Here is a 23580-nt window from a genome sequence, read left to right as displayed (position 1 = left end):
TGGTTTATGTTAAAAAAAGGTACTGATGGTTGATTTATCTAGGGTCTTTATGTGGAAATCCCATTTATCATTCGACAGATACAAGTCATTAGGCTGAAGAAAAATCCGGGAGCCCTCTCCGACCAGAGTCCAGAACGCCCTCTCATTGAGAGTTGAGATTGCATGCATTAATTTGGCCCTAGCTTTTTCTTGCTTGTCATGCTTCATTTCCGCTATTCTCTGTTTGAGCTAGATCCTCAAATTTCTAACTGATGTGTCATGTTCCTTCGAAGGGACTTGTTTCAATGTGTGTCGCAGTGTCTATTTCCTGGCTGATAGTCGTGTGATAAGTGGAATTTCGTACATTTGGTCATTTTGCCATCAAAAGAATCGAGATGCTGTCTAAGGTCTGTTGCCAAATTCGAATCCAGTCCTTACTAAGGTTACTATAGGACTGTTCGCAGTCACGGAATGATCTTAATAGACTGAGCTTGTTTCTTAATTTCAAGGCTTTATTTTCGAACTTGGTGATCCATTTGAGTTTCTTTGAATTTACAACTGTCATGCCATTCTTATTTGCTGTTTTCCTTGATTCTAGTTGGTCTAGATTAATAGTAAAGACTATCTTCTGCAGGTCATGGTCACTGTTGGTCCTCTGTATTATTGCAAACTCAATTAGGGCCTGCAATGGCCGAACAGCTTCTGATAATCCATCAAGGCCGACGTTTAATAAACCAGGGCGGGAGGCTAGACTTGACTATATTTTTGTCCAGTGTAAGGAGTGGCATAGAGTTTGTGATTTTGAGGTCCTTTCGAGGGGTGAGAGTGATCATAATCCCTTGGTGTTGGAAGTATCCCTAACGGGTGTTTGTCCCGGGGACCCATACTTAGTACCCAACTCTTCATCACTGAATAAAATTATATTGACCTATAACAAACGTAGACTCAAATGGGCGAAATTGGTTGGTAACCAAGGAGAACTCGCTCAAGTCTATGTGAGGGCTGGCCATGCATTGGACGATGTAGTAAAGCTTATGGACCACCCCACTTCCCTTGATTATTGTGGAAAACTGGCTGAGGTCAATAAAGAATTATTTTCCACTCTTGCTGATATATTTAATCCACCCACTCGATGTATTAAAAAGATACATGGTCGGTCCAGATGGTATAACAGGGCCTGTAGATTAGCTAAAACTGAGTTGTTGGCAGCAATAAAAAAAAATGTCAATAGGGAAGAAATTCAACAGAAGAGACGTAATTATAAGACCCTAATTCATTACGCCAAACTTGAGTGGGCATCAGAAAACTGGGATAAATTAACTTCTGCTCTCCAGTCTAGAGACTCACGTAGATTTTGGTTGATTGTCTCTACTGGTTCTATTGAGCCCGTCTCTGCAGTGATCCCAAACATTGCCCCCGAAGTTTGGGAGGAACATTTTAGTGCCCTATACAGGGGGGTTCACTCTCCACCTCTATCTATTCGGTGTGCTGTTGCCCATATTAACTTCACCTTGAGTGAGGTTCAATCTGCTATACTGATGCTCCCCGCGGGTAAAGCTCCAGGTTTGGATGGTGTCCCAGGCGATTTGTATAAACACGAACCAAGAGTCTGGGGACCGTATCTCACTGCATTATTTAATGCAATTCTTAGGGGTATGCCAGTTCCCCCTACTTGGTTGGGCGCAGAAGTTGTCCCTATTTTTAAAAAGGGATCCCCCTTGCTCCCTGGTAATTACAGGCCTATCAGCCTGATAGATGTGGCTCAGAAACTCTTCTCAAGGCTGATCCTAAACCATCTTCTGGATTGGATGGAAGAGTTTGAGATCCTGAGCCCCTATCAGGCTGGATTCAGAAAGAGCGTTTCAACTACTGACCAGATCTTCAGACTATGCATGCTCTTCTGGAAGACAGTCAGGGTGGAGGGGGGCTCCCTCTATACTGTCTTTGTCGATTTGCGTGCAGCTTTTGATTTGGTCCCACGCACGAAACTTTGGGCTGTGTTGCAGGACTTGGGTCTCCCCGCACCTCTTTTGCAGATTATAGTGCGTCTCCACACTAATAATTTTGCAAAGGTTAGATGTGGGAGAGAAGGAGGTTTATCAGCTAGCTTCCCCGTTGAAAGGGGGGTAAGGCAGGGCTGTGTTTTGGCACCTACCCTGTTTTGCCTCTATGTAAATGGACTAATCTCCCACCTGAATGAAGTTCCAAACAGAGACGCCCCACGACTCGCCGGTATAGGTGTGTCAGCTATCATGTTTGCTGATGACACCTTGTTACTCGCTAAGACTCCTATGGGTGCCCAGCGAGTCCTGGATGGCTTCGTCTCTTTTTGTGATGACCGGGGGCTAGAGATCAACACTGATAAAACAAAATTTATGATTTTTAATCCTCCTAGGTCAACCCGTCCCAACCCTGTTATTCATGGTATCAGTTTAGAAAGAGTCCATACGTTTGAGTACCTGGGACTGACTTTGAATGAGAAGATGTCATGGTCCCACCACCAGATTAAATCAAATCTAAAGTTGACTCAAAAGGTGGGGGGTATTCTGAACCTATGGAAAGAATCCATGATACATCCTATTGGTTCATCACTAGAAATCTATAAAATGCAGGCACGGGGGGCAATACTATATGGTGGTGAATTGTGGGGCAACAACTGTGCCCCCGATCTTGTCACAACGGAAAACAAGTTCCTACGGAATTTGGCAGCTCTTCCATCGAGCACACCACTTCTCTCTCTTAGGCTTGATATGGGTATAAGATCAATTAAGGAAGAACTAGGAGTGAAGCCCCTAACCTTTTGGAGGCGACTCTGGACAACCCCCGAACTCCGGAGTTATCGCTGTGAATTTATGGAGTTATACCAACATACAGCTTTACGTAAAATTCCATGGCTTAAGTATATAAAAGAGGAGCTAACGGCGATGGGCCTACTGCCTCTGTGGACAAATCCACAAGAGGCATGCAGCACTATATCTCGCAAAAATGTGGTTGCCCTGTATCATGACCGCAATTTGACTCTTTTATTAACAACTACCACATTGGGGCCTATGTCTACCACCTTCCTAACAGTGAAGGATTACTATAAACTGGAGACAGTACTGGATGACATAAACCCCATTGGTCTTAGGAAACTATTCCTACAATGGAGATACAATGCATTACCTATGAGAGCCCTTACTAGCAGCTGGCACCTATCTACTCCTAAAAATTGTCCAGCCTGTACAAATGAGCTTGAGAGTGACATTCATTTTATGTTTTTTTGTTCATCTTACATGAAACCCAGGAAAAAATGGATCATTCCAATCTGCAGAAATTGGGGTTTTAGGAATTATTTGGATGCATATCGTTTGTTAAAATCTGACCTATCCCCTTCGACTGTATTTGCTGTCAGCAAGTTTTTATCTGCTGCTTGGAATATTAGAAGAACCTTTTTGACGATAGGAAATATTAACTGTATTATATGAAGTTCATTTTTTGGTTATATACTTCTTGCAGTTGATGTAACTTTTTTTGTTGGGTGTTTGTTTATTCTGTACATTTGATTGTATATGTTTTGTTTCCTCTTTTATGACTTAACGAAGTCGAAATAAAGATCAAAGAAAGGCGAAGCTCTTACAAGTTGAAAAGTTGGATTGGAGAATAAAAGTATAATCGATTTTGGTGCGTGCAGTCGGGCCCCGAAATGTTGGTTTAGCTGCTTGTCCTCTACTAGCCTAGCATTAAGAGAGCTCTAACCTGAATCAAGCAGGAAGTCATAGGTGTTTCTATTCAGAGTATTTGGACGCTTGGACTTCCCTGACCACGTTGTGTTGTGGAAGGGGATATTATAGCTTAGATTCTTGGAGCTTGGGGTATAGGTTGCTGATGCCAAAAGGTATTGATTAAAATCCCCGGCTTTGATGATAAATAGCTGGTCATATTTCCCAATATAAAAGTCAAGTTCAGCTATGGCAGAATAATATTTATGTTTATATTTTAAGAGGTGCGGCGGAAGTAGACGTTTATGATCAAGGACACTGTAATATTATGGCGTTTTAATAAAGTTGCTAGTATATAATCAATGAAATATTTACATTTGATTCTTTTCATATTAAGTGTGTTACTAATCTTGTTCAGCAACCCCACACTGGTTCTCCCCGAATCATTCTTCCTTGCCAAGATTTCATGGGCAGTAAAAACCGATATCAATGAATTTGTCATTTTCCACGATTCATGTATACATACCACACAGTGGTCATTAAGGAAGGGTAGCAGGTTCCCTCCTGTTAAGTTTAATCGCCTGTCAAAGCCTACAATCTTCAAGGAATTTTTAGATAGTTCACTAAAGGAACATTTCAAACTTTTAGAATCATTGGGCCTTGTGGCTGGTTGTTGAACATAGTGGTTGACATTTTAAGGGAGAGTTCTTTGGCCAAGAAATTGCTCGCTTATGAGGTAAAGATCCATTGGTTGTAACCTCTAGGTTTATAAACATTGTGTCAGGGCCTTTATAGTTTAGGATGATTGGGGATAGGGAAATTAAAGGCATAGGATATCGTTTATACCTGAGCATATGAGGATATATTGGTTTTCCTACTTGTGAAAGTAATACTGCTTACTGGAGTGAAGAAGGTTACTATTGGGCCATGGCACCAAACACGGCTGGGCTTTTCTCTTAATACTAATTCTCTCTTAATGGAGGCTGGGTCAGTCCAACTCTGCTCCTATAGTCTTCTTCACTGATCCCACCAGTACCAAAACAGATGGACACTGCTCTCTCTTTCGCCACACACTATTCACTAGTGTCATTCATGCCCTGATGCGCACCAAAAGATGGCTGACGGTGTGTGGAGGTGCACGGTGGAAAGATTTGATATGGAACATGCCAGTACATCCTGCAGTATTATCCTGCAACCATTACCAGGTACTGACCCTGTCAGGTGGTAAAAAGCAAGCTTGGAGTCCAATGAGCAGGACTAATCAGTACAGTTGCTCATGCTGGTAACCAATGTGCCCACAGTAATTGTCTGTGCAGCACAATAATTGGCTGAACTGCACAAGCTCTCCATGATAAGCCAATCGTAGCCCAGCTTACTGTGGACAGTGTTCTCAGATGAACCAAGAACTATGCTCATCATCATGATTGGGTGTATGTGGGAGCATTCAGTGCTAAAATCACAAACAAATAACTTCGTTGAAGAGGTGGGGAGATGACAGGAAGAACTTGAAGGAAAGGGAGAAAGTTGGAGGGGAGGGGCAAGAGTGATGCAGCCCAGTGAAAGAGGTGGTGAATGAACAGGGAACCGAATAATGACTATTTGAATCCCAGACCTCGCATAAAACCTCAGTGGTACAATGTAAACCACCACCGAATGCCATGTCTTTGATGCACATGTGAGCAATGGCAAACCATGAAAACATATGGGAGCCAAAGGCTGAAGTATGCTGACCCAAATCCCACTCTCTCTCTCTGTGCTACTTCTTTTATCTACTTTTTTAAAACTATTAGTAACACGCGTTCTTGTACAAGACTTAAAAGGGCACAATAGCCCCTCAAAGAAAATTGATGCAAATTCATTTGAAGAGGTTTCAACACCAACAAAAATTAAATGCAAACCAAAGCATAATCAGATTACAGAGATCAATCTGGATGGATCACGTGATTGTATCCGCAAAGTATCCATTAATATTAGTGTTTACGACCAGAATAATGAGAAAGGATGTTTAGAATTGGGCGAGTGAAACGACAAGCAAGAAAAAGAGCTTTGACAGCGTCATAAAGCAGAGCCCTGACTATATAAAAAGTGTTTTGGGCTTCTTTGACGATTCTACGCCTAGCTAGGGGAGTCTTGGATTGGTGGGGATGAGGGGAGTGGGGTGGGGTATTCAAAGTTTCAGAATATATAAAAGATGAATGCCATTTGCAATAACCATATTCTCTCCAAGACGGGGCCCTGTTCTTTTGCCACGATCCCTGCTGCCTGTGTTTGATTCTAGTATTTTTTCTGTCAGCAATACTAAACCATCATGGACAAAACTGCGTATTATTATATTAAAGAAGTTATGTAGTCCATCATACCCTTGATAAGTAGAAACATTCACCTTTCACATTCAACTAGTTTTACAATTGTTGTTCAACTGTAGACATAGTAACTTGTAATGTGCCGGTTACCAGCACTGGTCTCAAGCACACCACATTGAATATGGAATCGTGTCAGGCTTTGCAGAAACATGCAATCACCTACTTCTTGGTTTATTTCTCTACAGCGCTGAACAATATTCCAACAGCATTATACTACTGGCACAATGCACAGGTATGTTTCTTTTTCTTTATATTATGTTATGCTACAAGCACGTGAGAGCACGAAGTCCAGGCTCAAGAAACAATGCACTTTATATATGAGATCTTCAACTCCCCTGCCACGTTACTGAGCATTACATACAACAGGTCAATGCCGGGATGTATCAAAAAGACAGCCTCGATTCGGAGGCCTGCGCTACTGGTGCATTATTTACAGCAACCCCTAAACTACAATACTCGTAATTTATTGATGCATAAAATAACACCAATTAGCAGTTTCCTGGTAAAAATGGGTCGTAAGGTGCAGAATATGGTGCTCACTGAACCAAAATCCTCACGTGCAAGGCCTTTTTCACACTGTACCTTTCGGTGGGTTTGAAATCAGAGGTAAGATAAGAGTATTGGCTCTTATCGACTAACTCATATCTCAGAAAATCACGCAAACAGTGGGATTGGCAGAATTTAACGAGCCACTCAGAACAGAGACCTAAGTTTGCATTACTGATATTTTTGGCATGTAGTGCAGTGAAGGGGTATATGGAGAAGTGGAGAAAGGTTTTGGACTGACACAAATATATTCTAGCTTTCACATTTTAGAGTGTTTATGTGGGTGATAGCGAGAAACCACCTGGTGCAAGACTTTGGTTAAATCCAACCATATCTGCTACACCAAACCGGGTACCTCAAAGTTCCTTCCGCTGCTGAAAGAAAACCTCTGTCAGTCACAATATTCAAGATGCCACATCCACACCCCAGAAACTGCATCAGTGGAAAGTGGGCAGCTCACTAATATTGTCACTTTGCATAACTGAGAAGGGGGCACATCCCCTCTCCATTTAGAATTTCCAATTACATATATCAAACTTAAAAGAATCATTAGGTCACAATTTACATTCAAAGTACCACCTGCAAGAGTTTAAGAAGGTTCTCCAGTAGGAGACCAACGCTCAGAATAATGCGTCTTTCTTCCACCCATCCCTCATGGGTCAGGTAAGTATTGCTGCACAATGGTGCAGTAAGGGCCGGCTTTAGGACAGTGCCAACAGTTCGACCGCACTGGGTGCTGACCTGGAGGCGGTCGCTGACCTGAGAGTTGGGGGTGGGGGTGCTGTGTTTAGAATAAGTTAAGATTTAAAAGCACCTGCTGCAGAGGTCCTTGGGCGTCCATCTTTCTGGCAGCAATACAAATGTCAAGAGAACTCTTGTGATTAATGTTCCTGCTAGAGAGAGAGATCGATGTTTTGTGTAGTGGCAGTCTTGTCTCGCCATAAAGTAGCACAGAGGGTTAATATGCCTGTTGCAAAGAATAGATCTGTATTTTATGTGAGTAGCTGAGTGGATCGGTAAAGCCAGACTTTACCAGCTCTTTAAAGCAAACTAAATGTGTATGAGAGAAGGGCTATGGAGACATGAGGGGCACTTTTACCGGGTGGAAGTGATGGAATCCGAGGAGGAGGTCATGGAGGTGGGAGACACAGAAAAAGATTGTTGCACCGGGCACCACCAGCACTAAAGCTAGCTCTGGGTGCAGTTCTATCTAGAAGGAGAGCAGCGTGATGTCACCAGTGCTATTCTTCTAGCAGAGTTCACTAACAAGACACCCTTTCCCTACAATTTATGCTGCAGTTTTGACAAAAGAGTATTTTTCATGTGTGGGAAAAGATGCATTTCCTACAGCTCACAACTCTTCCGGTGCATCTCAGGCTTCCCTTTGCTGTCCCCCAGAGGCATAATTTATCCAAAAACATTCATTGCCAATGATCAGCATAAGAGTTCTCTCCTGCAAGCTGGCCTTTAAAATCTCATCACTGGGTACACAGCATGCATCCTCTGAGGAGGACTGGCAAGTGAATGTGCTAGAGCAGCGGGGGCCCCCCATAAGGGCAGAGGAGTGTCACCCCCTGTGGCCAGTTCAGCAAAAGTGAAAAATAAAATGGTAATGAAATGAAATACCGTTTTATTTTTCACTGCTTCGAGCCCGACCAGTGTTTGGGGGTGGGGTATTGGTGCTGACTGGCAGCAAGGGGGTGGTGCTCACTCCAGCTTACATTGTACAAGTCACTTTGGCCGGCTGTCTTTCGACGGTCAGCCTGACATTCGCAGTGTAAGCCTCTCCCCTTAGCTGTCTCAGACAGCTGGTGGAGAGCAGGCACAGGCCTTCTGTGCCTGCCGGAGCGTCGAGGCAGCCCGCTCCAGCCAATCCTGGCGCTGCTCTCATGCTGGTCATCTGCTGCATGAGAGCAGCATTGGGATTTGCAATGAAACACGGAGAAGAGCGTGGGTAAGTGAATTTTTTTATTTATCATCTTTTTGGCCCCCACTTGGTTTGGCTCTCAGTCCTCTCGACGCTCCCCAGTTTTGAGGGTCACTGCCCGCCACTGTAGCACAGTTGGTGTTTTAATGGAGCAATGAGCTTTGCAGTGCATTAAAGGGGCTACAGGATGTGTCAACCAGTTAGAAGGATGTGCAGCTGTACTCTTGTGCTCTCAATTGTATTTGTTTTTCAAGTCTCCTGGCAGAGGCTCACTGATGATCTGGGGGGATGACCATGGAGGTGTGCACCTGCTCTGGCTGCTTCGCCCTCATTCCGGAATTTTCCAGAAGCCATTTACTGAACAACCTGGACCACAAAAGATTTTCTTACAGGTGGGTGGTGGACATTTTCTTTGTCCAACTTGTCATTTGGTCACTTTTAACTTGCCATGTTTCACGCAGCTGTTTAATGCAAATGACAGGCTGGACATTGGACAGTTTGTGGAGGAGATCTTTGCCAAAGAATTGAGGGCCCTGAATGCAGTGTGTTCAGAGCAGACCTCAGTCATGCCCACCAAATTTTAACAAGCATTTATAAATGCAATAGGTTTGACCTCATCCAACCCTTTCTGAAAAACCCAGTCATCAACAATCATCCAGGTGATTCATATTATAATGTCTGAGACCTTCAGATAGTACTGTCAGTTTAAGCTAGCTACTGCATTCCAGTGGAGACACAAACCAAAAGTGATGGGGTGGGTGGAGGGGGAGTGTGAGAGGGGAAGCGTGGGGGGGTTAATAATTAAAAACAAATAAGACTTACCTTAACCTGCCAGCTGCCTCACGCCTTGGTGTTCCTGTGCTTCCTGGTCCCACCAGACACTGATAGCATCAGAGACCACTTGTGCAATTCCTGCGCTGCTCTCATGCTATGAAAGCAGCACGGGGATTGGTCTGGGCATGCTGGTTTAATGCTCGCTCAGGCACAGGGGGGCTGTGATGTTTCTGCAAACCAGCTGTGCAATATAGATGGGTTGGAGAAACCTAACTGCTCATGTCTGTTTGGTGGGCCTAATAAGGCAGACCAAACAGACATGCGTACTTAAAAGTGCACATACCACTCCATTCCTCCTCCCTCCAATGGCCCAGCCCTACCTCTCCCTAAACACGCTGGTTCAACCAGCTCTTGAAAAATAAAACCATAATATAATATCATTTTATTTTTCAGCTGCTGGCTCTGAGCCAGTGGGCTGATGCTCCTCCGCCATTGGGGAGGAGCCGCCGCTGCTGCATTCTAGGATAAATTATTTTGCTTATAAGGGCTGCGAACTAAAAAGTCAGAACTCATTGAAGTTGTGCCACACAGCTCCTTATATGCTGCACATCAGTGACAGGTGATGCACACACTATTTGAAAAGTGGTTTTGACCACTCAGTGCCTACAAAAGCTCTCAGACTTGGCTCACCCAGACCAATAGCTTAGTTTCCTCCTGTGGTGCTGTCAGTCACATACTGTATTACACAGTGGTAGGCCGGGTAGCATCAATGGGGGTGGGAAGCCTAAAAACTCCTTTTTCATTAGTTAGAGAAAGGAGACTACTGGGACAGAGACCATTTGAGAAGCAAAGTAATGGCAGCATTATTTGAGAATTTAAAATGTTTACATTTTGAGAAAATTTGTTTAGAACAGTTCTCTTTTGTCAGTCTTCCACATCAGAAGAAAATCCTTATAAAATCCAGACAAACCTGTGTTACTCTCCATTTAGAAGTACACCTGCTATATTTGCTGCTGTGTTTAATGACACCATGTTGGCCTTGGTGGTAAGAAGGGGAGAAACATAACCAAAGTTCCAAAGAATAGGGATGAGAGCACTAATAGAAGGTGAGAGCAGTCAAGCAAAAGGCCACCAACCTCTTTTGAATACAGCATATATAGCATTGAATACTCTCTACATGGAATCCCTCTACCACCTCCCCTCATGCAGCATGAATAGTCCTTAACAAGCTTTGGTCTTGTTAAGATTCAAAGCAGGCAATGAATATGATCTCACTAAGACCCATCATCAAAGTTTATCAGTCTGATGGGGGGCGTGGCCAGCCAGCCAACAAGGCGGATGCAACTCTTTAGTGCTCCGTCCACCGATCCCCTATTATCCGCAATAATCCTCCTGAAAGTGCCATCTGTGACACTGATGTCCCAGACCGGGCGTCGGAAGGCATGCTGCATCAGCGGAATTCAGTGCTGAGTAACTCGATCCGCTGGGAGCGAGGCGGTGCGGGCGGCAAACGCGCACCCCTGCTAACAGTCGGGCAGCGCGGACATTTTGTGAAAGGAGATGGCCGCCCGTTTTGGAGTGTCTGCCTTCTAACTACAGCGGAGTCTCCGACGGCAGCGTGTTCGAGCAGTGGAAACGCTGCGCTGCAGCCGGAGCACTGGTGCCTTGCTGCGGTATCCTCCAAGATCATCGCCGGTGAGCTGGGATAGACGAAGAAAATCAGGTGCGTGACGGAGGGCGCCCATACGAGATGGCGGAGGCTGAGAACAGCGAAAGGTCCCTGTACTGGAGCTCAGAGCGCCCAGGAGTACGGGCGCCATAGTGACTGCAGCATACCCCCGCCCACACTCACTGCCCGCCCAAGATAGCAAGCGCTACGGGAGCACCGTCTGTGGACCCAGGTACTGTGGGCTGCGCAGGGCTGGCGGCTGAGTGGTGTGAAATCATCCAGAGCTGCGGCGGACACCGGGAGTAGGAATCAGGAATCTCCCGAGGCCCCTCGAGGCACAGAGGAACTTGGCACGCAGCGCAGCACAACCCCACATGGGAGCTTGGGACCTGAGAATTGCAAAGTGTAGGCACCTGACTCAGAAGCAGCCAACTAAGTCGGGGTTGGCGGTGCGACCCGCGACTGGGAGCTGGAACCCCTGAGGTGCGCAGGAGCATGCAGGAATGTGGCATCTATAGAAGTCGGTCCTGGTGGGGGCAACTGAAGCACCGTCGCCCTTGCAGCAATGCAGTTGAGGGCGGAGTTGGGACCCCTGGGATCCCGGGCCTAGATTGTTACTGGGAGGCAGAAGTGGCCTACGGTGCTGGGCAATGAGATCAGGAGTCTCCGGAGCGGGAGGTCTATGCCACACCGGAGAGGAGGCTAAAGCGGAGGTGCAGGCGTTGCCTCCTATGGGCGGCCTGTAGGGCCCTTGGCCGATGCTGGCGGGAAACTGTGGTACTTGAAGACCCCATGAAAGCCCCTGACTGGAGCCTGCAAGATAAACGACCAGCGTATTACCAGTTGGGCACATAGTGAAGACACTGTTAGTGAGAGATCGCTGTAGTGCCCCGCTCCCACATCTTTAGGACGCCGCTACTGATGTGCCAACGGCCACTAGTGACTAGATACTGTCTGAGTTGCTTTTACTCTACAACACGTGCTCCACTGGGTTGGAGTGGGCCAACACCTCTGACAGACGGGACGTATTCTACTGCTGGTGAGCAGGCCTGGAAGGGACGATCCACAGATCCCGCAGTCTGGTGCCGGGGATACTACATGCAAGGGGTGCAGGGCGATGAGGAAGCCGCATACAGCACCTCCCTGACCACACCCCTTAGGTGATCCCCTCGAACGAGGACCTATTGACTGTGATACTGTTGCAGGCACGTTGTTTTCTCCTCTGGTAATGGGCCGGATGCGGGCCAAGGCACAACAAGGACACCTGCGGGCCGCCAGCCTCGACCCTCTGCAAGGGACTGCGTGGGAGATGCCGGAACCAACAACCATAGCCCTGGCAGCCAAAATGGACACCGTCCTCGCGGCAGTGGAGAAGATGGGGGCCGCATTGGACCACACCAGGACCTCCCTGGAGTCCAGGATTGATTAAGTTACCTCTGACTTTACCTTGCTCCACGCAGATCACCGGAAGCTGGCTGATAACGTCACAACACACGACCAAACTCTGAAGAAGCTCCAACCTGTGATGCAAAACCATACGGCTGCACTGCAGGATTTGATAGACCGTGTCCACATACTGGAAGACCGGGCAGAGGATGCGGAAGGACGCTCATGCCGTAGCAATATCCGCGTGGTGGGTCTGCCGGAAGGCGAGGAAGGTAGAAATCCGGAAGTGTCAGCTCCGGTCCCTGGAGATACCTTATTCGCTGCTGTTCCCTGCCCGACTACGAGTAGTCAGAAAAGACGGGGCCCACTTCTTCGACTCTCCTGAAGAGGCATAGGACTGGCTAGAGGAGTCGGGATTGTGGACAGGAGTGCGGCCCACGTGCCCAGACGGTGACACCACATCGGGCAGGAGAACAAGATGACGACGGAGGCGAGGGCATCTGAAAGCCGGAAGCCCTGGTGCAACAGCTCCAACCCCTGAAAACAAGAGGAAGGAAAGGCGGGACGCGCTCGAGGCAGTCACTGCCCTTGGATCTCCACACCTCCAAGAACGGTCAGGCTGTCGCACGCAAGATATGCTTGTGATCAGTGGCTCGTCGTCACCATCCACGGAAATCTCGGAAGACCTTGGTCTGCCAGTGATCGGCCCACAAACTGCTGATGACATTATATGATGAAGTGATGGCAGGATACTTTAACACAAGCCGCTTACGCAAGTAGAACGCTGTTCACTGAAAATTGGTAGCTAGTACATTGGGGGATGGGGCCCCTTGGGTTACATATCCCACGACCCTGCACTGAGAAGATAACTTAGTAAGTTGGCCGCCACAGGGCAAAACATGGCCGCACTAGAGGTCGCATACACGCTTGCCTGGGCTGACAGACTCGCACACTGCTGGCTTCACGAGATGCTCCTAGATCTTAGATAGATGGCACACTAATCACACGGACAATAAAGGGAAAGGCTATAATATAACATCACTAGCATGCACACCCCCATAGGCAACACATTGCCCTAGTTCACAACCTGTAAGTGTTACAGAAGTTTGGACGGCCAGTGTGAGGTTCTGGACTTTTAAGAGTCCAGAGGTGTCAGGGAAACAACACCCGAAGACCCCTGAGTTCCCCCTGTCCCGGTGCACAAACAAACAGAGACACGGGCTTCTCGATGGCGGCGTCAAAGACCAAGGTTTATTACTGCAGGGATACAGAAATCATAGGAACCACACAGAGGCAGAATCTAGGAGACTGTTCGAATTGCATTAAGTGGGTTGTTTCTTAAATGCAAGAAAAATGTCTTGGGGCAACATTACACGAATATTTCTCATGCCCAACCCGGTATCCCAAACAGATAATAAATAAACATCAAACAATGATTAGTTGTAGGTTTTCGGTATTCGATCAGGTCCTCTCGACAGTTTTTCATTCTTCGCCCGATCCTCCCCACCATAAAAATCGTAACCTCCCCATTGTAAAAGCCCAGAAGGAAAGGAGCAGTGCCAGGTGCAAAGGATTGAAATGTAGGATAAGAGGTGTTTATGGATCATAAACGGGCAGGGCAATCGTCTTCGGCCTTTCAGTCAGGACAACGGACACGAGAACCAGTATAGCAGGGCTGGCCTCAGGCAAGGGAGGCAGCTTGGTTCTGCCTAGTCATGTAGCGTCAGCCTTTCTCGGGGCTCGAGCTTACGTGTCCTTAACAAGGTGATCCTGCCGGGGTCATCGTCCGTTCATTGGCTATGTGAGGGCAAGAAACAAAATGGATGCCGTAACTAAAATGGGTGCCATGACTTTACTGACAGAATGCCCTATTTTCCAGTGAATTCATGCCAGTTGCGCAGCGAAAACACTGTCATGTATATGATGGATCATTTGCGGTTCATTGATACCAAAATCGTGTCAGTACTATGATACCGAATTCACGGGTTCGGATCGCTACAGAACCTCAGACCGTCCTTTTGCCCTTACATAGGCAATAACTCACTCTATGTCAGAGTCCATTTCTATGTTCATTAGGTCACTGATATGTTGTTGTAGCATTACTTTATCTCGTGATGCATCTCCGAAAACAGGTGGTCTCCTTACGCACGATGAAACACAAACGCTACATAAGGCAGGGCCACACTGAATAATGAGACAGCACGAAAATAAAAATACTAACGTAACACCGATGACCATTAGAACCTTCCACCCCCATGCAGATAACAGATTCCAGAACCATCCCATTAGTGACCAGTCACCTTCCTCTACGTGAATGGAGTCGGAGATTTTGTGTAACTTAGAGATGGCCTTGTATACTGTTGGCGCATTATCTGGGATAAAAACGCAGCAACTTGATTGGATCATTTTGCATACCCCACCTCGATCTGCAAGTAACACGTCAAGAACCATACGGTTCTGTAACGTCATGAGGCGATCCGCTTGAAGCTCAGCTGTCAGGTTACTAAGGGCACCTGTAGTTTCGATAATGGTGGATTCAACTACTCGTGTTAGTTGACGCAGGTTTCTACTGTTGACCATAGGCCCCCAGAACGGGAGGAAACCTTTGAAAAAGTCTCCTGCTTCTTGGCCAGCAGTATCCTCTTTACTGAATACACCTCTCACAACTCTCGTTTTGTGATAATCCGGTGCAGCAGTGTATGTCGGAGGTAACAGTTGAGCGATATAACATGAGCCTGAGAAGTCAGCGGGCAGCCATGTATATGCTCTGTCTTGACAAACAAAATAGGTACCCTTAGCGGCTAAGAATGCAGGGCAAGATTGTGACGGGAACACGTACGTTTCAATACAGTCACTCTTCCCTAGTCGAGCTTTCGGATTCCTCCCATTTCCTTGCAAACAGACCTGACCTTGGTGGGGTACGACCCAGATCGGAGTTGAGCTCTTACGTTTGTTCTCACCCAGAGTGATGCCATATTCTGTAATGTTCCACCCCATGTAAACTCGCAACTCATCCTTGGGAATGTACGGAGTATTAGTGACATCTCTCACCATATCAGTGATTCCTTTTACCAAGGCTCTATTAGCAGAGTTATACCGGGTGGAACGCGGAGGTCATGGAGGGTAGGTCTCTAGAGCATAGGCGAACATGGTTTGAAATGCCCAGAATGATCCATTATAACTGAAAGGCAGAACCAAATAAGGGATGCCCTTGCCCATGGTATGTGGTATCAGGCCACATACCCAGCAGTTTGTTGTGTTAACCACTAGTTGATGTTGGTGCAAGAGCTGAATGAAAGTGTTATTTATAAACTCAGAGCGTCGAGCTTGCTCGTGGGCAGGAAAAGGGTGGAAAGAGTGAATAGTACCAATAGTTGGGGAAACAGAAATATGGGGAGATACTGTAGATATAACAGGTGCAAAGATCAATTGAATACCAAAAATAATTCCGCCTATCAGAGTTATAAAAACAATCAGAAGTGTCAGGGCACATTGCATTAGGAAACATTTACTATACAATATGTCATATAATTTTGTCTTGTGCACATTTATGACTTTAACCCGTCGTGATTCAGGAAGCTCCATCTTCTACAACCGTTCGCAACGGATGGTTTGTACCTGTTAAAAACTTACCTCTGTTTATCCTGGGAGTTCCCAAGACAAACAGAAGAAACCGACCTAATGTCTGATTCCCTGTAAATTAAAACAAGGCACACGTTACGACCCTACGGTAACCCAGACGGCAAGGCAAGAGGATAGCAAAAAATAAAAGCAAACTTCCTGACTGTACGGGATGCAAATACGATCAAAACAGTTTTACAGTTATCAAACGGAAATGTAATAATGCAATGTCATCAGTTCATCACATGAGAACGTAGATTATATCTGTATTTTCCAGGTCTTGTTTGGTCTTGAAATAGCTGGTCCACAGGTGCAGAAATGTTCGATTCCACAGGCGACAAGTGTTCACTTTGTACAATGCTCGGTTCAGGATTCAAAGGAGTGGTTTCTGCTGAGGTGTCAAAGTTCTGCGTTTCAGTTCGTGGATGGTCCGTTAGGTACTCTGCATCACTGAAAGGGATGTGCCTAGGAACAGGTTCTGTCTCGGATACACCAATTCCCTGTCTAACCCAATTGTCATAGGGGAGTGGGAGAGGGACACGCTTCGTGTGGCTGGCGTGCACCCAATTTTTCCTGCCAGCTAGGCGTACTGCAGTTCTGGTTACGAGGAGGACCTGGAACGGGCCCACGAATCTTGGCTGAAGGTTTCGAGTGCATTCAAAGTTCCGCACTACAACCTGGTCGCCGGGTTTCAACGTATGACCTGGACTCAGTTTAGGCAAGGATTCGAATACCTGTTGATGAATAAGGCTCAGTTTAGCAGTCAGATCATGAAGGTAATCAATCAACATTGGGTATTCTATCTGTCTGAATTCCTTTGGCCTAGGGACTCCCCAAACATTAGCAGGGCGGCCGAACACAATCTCATATGGGCTAAGCCCTACTCGAGAATGTACAGTCGCTCTGGTGGACAGTAAAGCTAGAGGCAGTGCGTCTGGCCAAGAGAGACCAGTGGAAGCTTGAATTTTCGCAAGTTTCAGCTTCAGGGTGCCATTGTACCCTTCCACCAAACCTGCTGACTGTGGATGGTTCGCACTGTGAAATTTTTGTACAATTCCTAGACCTGCACACACACTCTTCATAACTTTCCCTACAAACTCACTTCCGTTGTCTGACCAAACAATCCGTGGCATACCATACCTAGGGAAGTATTCTTTGAGGAGGATTTTGGCAGTGGACATGGCAGTGTTATCCTTTAATGGGTATGCCTCAATCCATCTCGAAAAGGCACATACTACCACTAGGACATACTTAAGATTGTTGCACCTGTCCATGTGGATATAATCCAACTGAATCACTTCAAAAGGACAAGAAGGGGGAGCAAAATGACCAGTTGGGGTTGGGGTTCCCTTGCCAGGATTATGCATCAGGCATACCATGCAGTTTTTCACCACTCTTTCCGCACACTTAGTAATTCCATCGTTCTTCCATACTGGAGCTAACATTTTACAGATCCCTTTTGAACTGATGTGCGCTGCTCCATGCGCCATCGTGACTACCGCAAGTACATACGCATCGGGTAACATCCAACGTTGCTGCTCAGACAGATCGATCCAACATCCACTCGAATCTATTTTACCCGTTTTCTCCTTCCATTCATTCTTCTCATTTTCAGTTGCCTCATTTTGGATTGCTTTCACACTGTCAATTGTATTCTCACACATTCCTGATTCAGCAATCCATCTTGCAGACGTTGCAGCGTACATTCGGCTCATCATGTTCTTGGCCGTTTCTTTAGCGACCTCGTCAGCAAACGCATTCCCTCGGCCAACATCATCCGTAATCTTTCGATGTGCACTGCACTTCACAATCGCAACTTCATTCGGTAGGGTCAGGGATTCTAATAGATCGTTGACTAATTGTCCATGTTGGATCTTAGTTCCATGGGACGTGAGAAAACCTCTTTCTCTCCAGAGACGCCCAAAATTGTGTGCGACGCCAAAGGCGTACTGGCTATCAGTAAACACATTCACTCTCTTTCCCTCAGCTAAAACACACGCTCTTGTCAATGCAATTAATTCTGCTGCTTGGGCAGAATTCTGACTCACTCTTGCAGTCTCAACAATCGTACTCAAAGTCGTAACTGCATACGCGGCCGTCACATCACCATTCTGTAGTTTAAAACAGGACCCATCGACATATAACGTGCCGTCTGGGTCTGATAACGGAGTATCTTTCAAATCAATTCTACCTTTTGTCTCTTCCTCAGTTCTGAAACAACAATCATGGGGCTCTGAATCACTCGACTCCTGAGTAGTCGGCAACAGTGTTGCTGGATTCAATATGTTGCATGGCTTGATCTGAATGTGACTTGCCAAAAGCGTCAGCTCATAGCCTGATAATCTAGCACTGGTGAGGTGCTGAGTTTTCGTTCTATTCATGAGTGTATCCACAGCATGTGGAACCATGACTACTAACATGTTGTTCATGACTAGTCCAGCAGACTGTCGAATAGACACTGCGGCTGCTGCCGTGGCTCATAAACAACTTGGCAATGCTCTGGCTACCGGATCTAATGTGGATGAAAAATATGCACAAGGCCGTTGTTTGTCGCCGAATTGTTGTGTTAATACACTCAATGCACAACCTTCTCTTTCATGGACATATAGTGTAAACGGTTTACTGTAGTCAGGAGTACCCAACACAGGAGCTGAACACAGCGCATCACGTAAGTCAGAGAAGCTCTGTTGACATTCATCAGACCATGGCAAAGGGTTCGGAACACCTTTTCCAGTCAGGGCTACCAACAGTTTTGCCATGAGAGAAAAATTTGGGATCCATTGCCTACAGTATGACGTAATACCCAAAAACGCACGCACTTCTCTTTGTGTGCTTGGTACAGTCATTTGTGAAATTGTTTTGATTCTCTCTGGGGTCAACCTTCTTCCCTCCTTTGACAAAAGATGACCTAAGTAGGTCACTTCTTGGCAACAATATTGTAGTTTAGAAGGTGACACCTTGTGATGTAAGTCGGACAAATGACGCAATAAAGAAATTGTAGCTGCTTTGCAAGTTTCCTTGTCGTCAGCGGCTAGCAAAAGATCGTCTACGTATTGGATCAGAGCAACACCATGAGGAAGTACAAGAGCATCTAATTGACTTTTTAATGCTTGGCTGTAAATTGAAGGGCTTTCACAATAACCTTGTGGAGCGCGTTTGAATCTGAAACTGCGTCCTCCTAATGAGAAACCAAAAATGTCTCTTCTTTCTTCTGCTATGGGAATGCTGAAAAATGCATTTTTCAAGTCGATCACCGTAAACCATGATGCCGATGCAGGAATCAACGTCAATAATGCAGTGATATCTGGTACCACTGGAAACTGTGGAATCACAATTTTGTTAACCTCTCTGAGGTCAATCACAAATCTGTAGATTGGAGGTTTGGAAGGATCAGTGCGTTTCAAAATCGGCAGGACAGGACTATTGCAGACGTTTCCTCTAGTTTCCTCTATCACATCTTTCTGTATCAAGTCTTTTACAATTAGTAAGAGTGCTTGTTCACCTTCGTTTGAAATCCGATACTGTGGGATTCGTGGAAATTTAACATTCGCTTTTAGACTTACCACGTAAGGGGGAATTTCCAAGAGGCCTACATCGTTGGGACCAGTTGCCCAAAGAGTATCAGGGAGAGAACGCAACTCCGGTGGGAGCTTGTCCATCGACATGTACATCGGGGAGATGACTCCTTTACCTAATGTGAGCTGTACTCCCGAAGGAGAACAGTACACCGTCACATGCAGGCGTTTCAACAGGTCTAAACCAAGCAGATTCTCATTACACCCGGTTGTTAAAATGAGGGGTGCTTTTGGCTCGCATGGCCCAACAGTGATAGATAAAGGACTGGACACAGGATTGTGAACAGGGGCGCCTGAGAAACCTACTGAAGTGTTCGTTAAGCCGGACAAAGGTGCGCCAGGGAATTTCGCACGCATGATTGAACTTTGTGCCGCACCAGTATCCAACAGAAACGGTTCGACCACGCCTGAGGTAACTACTGTGACATAAGGTCCACTCTGATCAACTGGAACTGATACTACTCCCTCTCTCTGCCTGCGGCTGTCCTATTGTTCGTTTCTTTGAATCTCTTCATTATGATCATAGTAATCTTCAACATGATACTGTGGAGATCTACCTGGCTGCGTAGGTTGTACATTTCGCTGGTCAAAATAATTCGATTGGCGATCAGCCTGTGGTGTCATCGTACCATGCCCTCTACCTCTAGGAGCTTGCATAAATCCAACATTACCTCTCTGAGCTGGGACACCACTAGTTTGTGGGTGTAGTACTGGACACTCATTCTTATAATGACCCTCCTTTTTACAATAGGCACACTGATTCCATGCTAACTGTTGTCGGGGAAAATTATAATTAAATCTTTGGGTCGTCCCTTGCTGGAATTGTGGCTGCGGTTGAAACTGGGGTCGCTGCTGTGAATCTGACTGATTCGAACGAGGCGGATATGCCTGTTGCAAAAGAACTTTGGTTTTTAAATCTTTCGTTTTCTTTTCTGACTTTTCCTTCTCTTCTTTCTCTCTATTCTCGTAATACTGAGCAGTTGCAAGTATCTGTGCTGTCGTCGACACTGCCCATGCACTTTCAGAATCCTTTAACTTGTTACTAAGCTCAGGTAGTAAATTAAACACGAACTTATCAACAAACAATCTCTGACCTCCCTCGGTACTCATATCTTGCCCACTGTGATCTACAAAGGTCTCTTCAAATCTAGTGAAGAAGTCAGAGACGCTTTCGTCCTTCTTTTGCTTGCATGCTGATAGTTTATTCCAATTTACTCGTAACGCTGGCATCAGCGTTTTCATCAGGTTAATTATTCTGCCAGGTAAGTCAGCAATCAGAGGTTCAGGTTTAGCTCCACCAACCTGCTGTGCGCCTGCCGCTACGATAGCTGGCCAATCACCTCCTAAGGCGACTGGGTGGTTCTCTTGCCTAATCTTGGCCCATATAGGTTGTGGTACTACATTACCAAACAGCATTTCAATGTCTGCCAAATTCATGATACACGCTTGGACTGTCTGTGTTAATTCTTTGTAATAACCAGCAGGATTCTTACGAGGGTCTGGTAATGCTTGTTTTACTGCTAATACTTCAGCCCGTTTCCAAGGAATGTGTATCCACACTCTCTGGAATTGTGCTGGAGCAGCTGCAATACCCAAGTTCGCATCAGCGGCAACTGCTTCGCGCCATATGGGCGGAACTTCTCTCATCGGATACTGACCTTGTCTTTTCCTAGTTATCGGTGTACCATCAGGGTCTCTTGTCGCCCGAAAAGGGGACTCATCCCTATAAGCTAAAATTAATTCTATCGCTCTCCCTACTTCTGAACCTATCACCATTCCTGCGGCAAATTTCTGCTGAATATTTATTAAATCAGAAGGGACGGAATCTAAGTCATCATCTTCCCATTCCTCACGCACAAGAGAACACATCACGTCAAAAACATAACGTTGAGTTGGTTCATTCCACTGCATAAATGTGTCTAATACTCTTCGTGCATCATACTTCACAGCTTTCGATATCCACCTAAGAGCTGTCGAATCTAACGTCTCTCGTTCCTCGGGACCAGGAAGCTGGCTACGTCTCTGTATAGAGTCAGAAACGGGGGTCCCAATTAAGGACCTGTAAAGAGGGATTAATATATTAGTTACAGAGTCGGTTATTTTCCGACGAACGGAAAGCGGAGTCAGAATGACAGGGCTTGGGGACAGGGCAGTTGGAGCAGATGAAGTAGTAAGGGTAGGAGTAGTAGGTAAAGCAGTTTGCGAAACGATAGGCAAAGGCGGAATAGGCGACCCAGGAAGAGGGGGTGCCGTAGGATCATTGACCACGGGAAAGACAGGAGCTGGATTCAAAGGGAGTGGAGCACCTATCCCAGGCTGACCAACAGCTGGCTGTACAACAGGTAGTAACTGTGGTACTGTAATACCCTGTGCATACGGTGGAGGTGAACTCAACAGGTAAGACAACAGGGGATCCTTTTCAGGGTCCTCTATCGGCTTAGCAGGACAAGATGGCAATACAGGGTAACATTTATCAATTGCCAAATTATGTTTTCTACTCGCCATCTCCATTGCTTTCTCGGTCTCGTTGACATGCAGCTGCCTAGCAGACTCCATTAAAGTCAACCCTTTCTCTTTCTGTTCTTTCTTTGTTTTCCTAATTTCTCTCTGTTTGGCTTCTTTGCGCCATACGCGAAAAGAATCAAACATCGCCGGCCGGGCTTTTCTCTTAAACAACTTCATTTCTAAATTATCTAGAATTTCCGTTTCGAAACTACCATGCGGTGGCCAACTAAGGACACCATCTTTCTTGGTATAACGGACCCATACTTCATTATACGTAATAGGACCCACACCATGTTTACAATAGAGCTCATATGTAGGAGTCCCAATCGGAGGAACCAAACACGAGTCCTCCAACCGTGAATCCCCGTTGCAACGTAACCAGGACAAAAAACAATTGTTACCCTTAGTCATGACTACAAAGACAAATTCCAACCAAAATGCGCAGAGAACTTAGGCCTACCAAAATGAACCAATACCAAATACCAAGATTATCTTAACAAGAGCAACCAATGATAATCTACAAATCCAAAATGTATCCGAATAACCAAACTGAGCACAACCCACTTAATACTTAACTGAAATGTGTAAGACGTCACCAAGGAGAACCCGTCTTCGTCTCGCCGTACTAAGGTCTGCACCTCGGGTCCAAGACAGGGCGACAGTCAAGGCAGCGGTCCTCTGTAGCCGTCTGGGAACGGGAACCCTCGTGGAAGAGATCGTCGGGCCACTTTTACGACATGCAGGGATCGATGAAGCGGGGTACCTCCCTCCGGAATCTTCACACGAAACTTCTCGAACTTTTCAGGCATTGGACCGGTACCGGATGACGTCGCCCCACATTGGGCGCCAATTTGAGGTTCTGGACTTTTAAGAGTCCAGAGGTGTCAGGGAAACAACACCCGAAGACCCCTGAGTTCCCCCTGTCCCGGTGCACAAACAAACAGAGACACGGGCTTCTCGATGGCGGCGTCAAAGACCAAGGTTTATTTACTGCAGGGATACAGAAATCATAGGAACCACACAGAGGCAGAATCTAGGAGACTGTTCGAATTGCATTAAGTGGGTTGTTTCTTAAATACAAGAAAAATGTCTTGGGGCAACATTACACGAATATTTCTCATGCCCAACCCGGTATCCCAAACAGATAATAAATAAACATCAAACAATGATTAGTTGTAGGTTTTCGGTATTCGATCAGGTCCTCTCGACAGTTTTTCATTCTTCGCCCGATCCTCCCCACCATAAAAATCGTAACCTCCCCATTGTAAAAGCCCAGAAGGAAAGGAGCAGTGCCAGGTGCAAAGGATTGAAATGTAGGATAAGAGGTGTTTATGGATCATAAACGGGCATGGCAATCGTCTTCGGCCTTTCAGTCAGGACAACGGACACGAGAACCAGTATAGCAGGGCTGGCCTCAGGCAAGGGAGGCAGCTTGGTTCTGCCTAGTCATGTAGCGTCAGCCTTTCTCGGGGCTCGAGCTTACGTGTCCTTAACAAGGTGATCCTGCCGGGGTCATCGTCCGTTCATTGGCTAT

At 46.1% G+C, this 23580-nt stretch overlaps 1 protein-coding gene across 1 annotated transcript in view; it reads left to right on the top strand.

Annotated features, from left to right (window-relative positions):
* The window catches only part of LOC146810311 (cilia- and flagella-associated protein 337-like), a 1036625-nt gene that overhangs the window by 544088 nt on the left and 468957 nt on the right, over positions 1–23580 (top strand). Inside the window, exons 7-8 of the mRNA XM_085614420.1 lie at positions 6229–6275; positions 8771–8908. Coding sequence (XP_085470546.1) covers positions 6229–6275; positions 8771–8908 — 185 coding nt within the window. The remainder of the gene's footprint in view (positions 1–6228; positions 6276–8770; positions 8909–23580) is intronic.

The sequence above is a fragment of the Triturus cristatus genome, chromosome 7, assembly GCF_964204655.1.
Source record: "Triturus cristatus chromosome 7, aTriCri1.1, whole genome shotgun sequence".
Lineage (NCBI taxonomy): Eukaryota > Metazoa > Chordata > Amphibia > Caudata > Salamandridae > Triturus > Triturus cristatus.
This window is presented reverse-complemented; position numbering and strand designations above follow the sequence as displayed.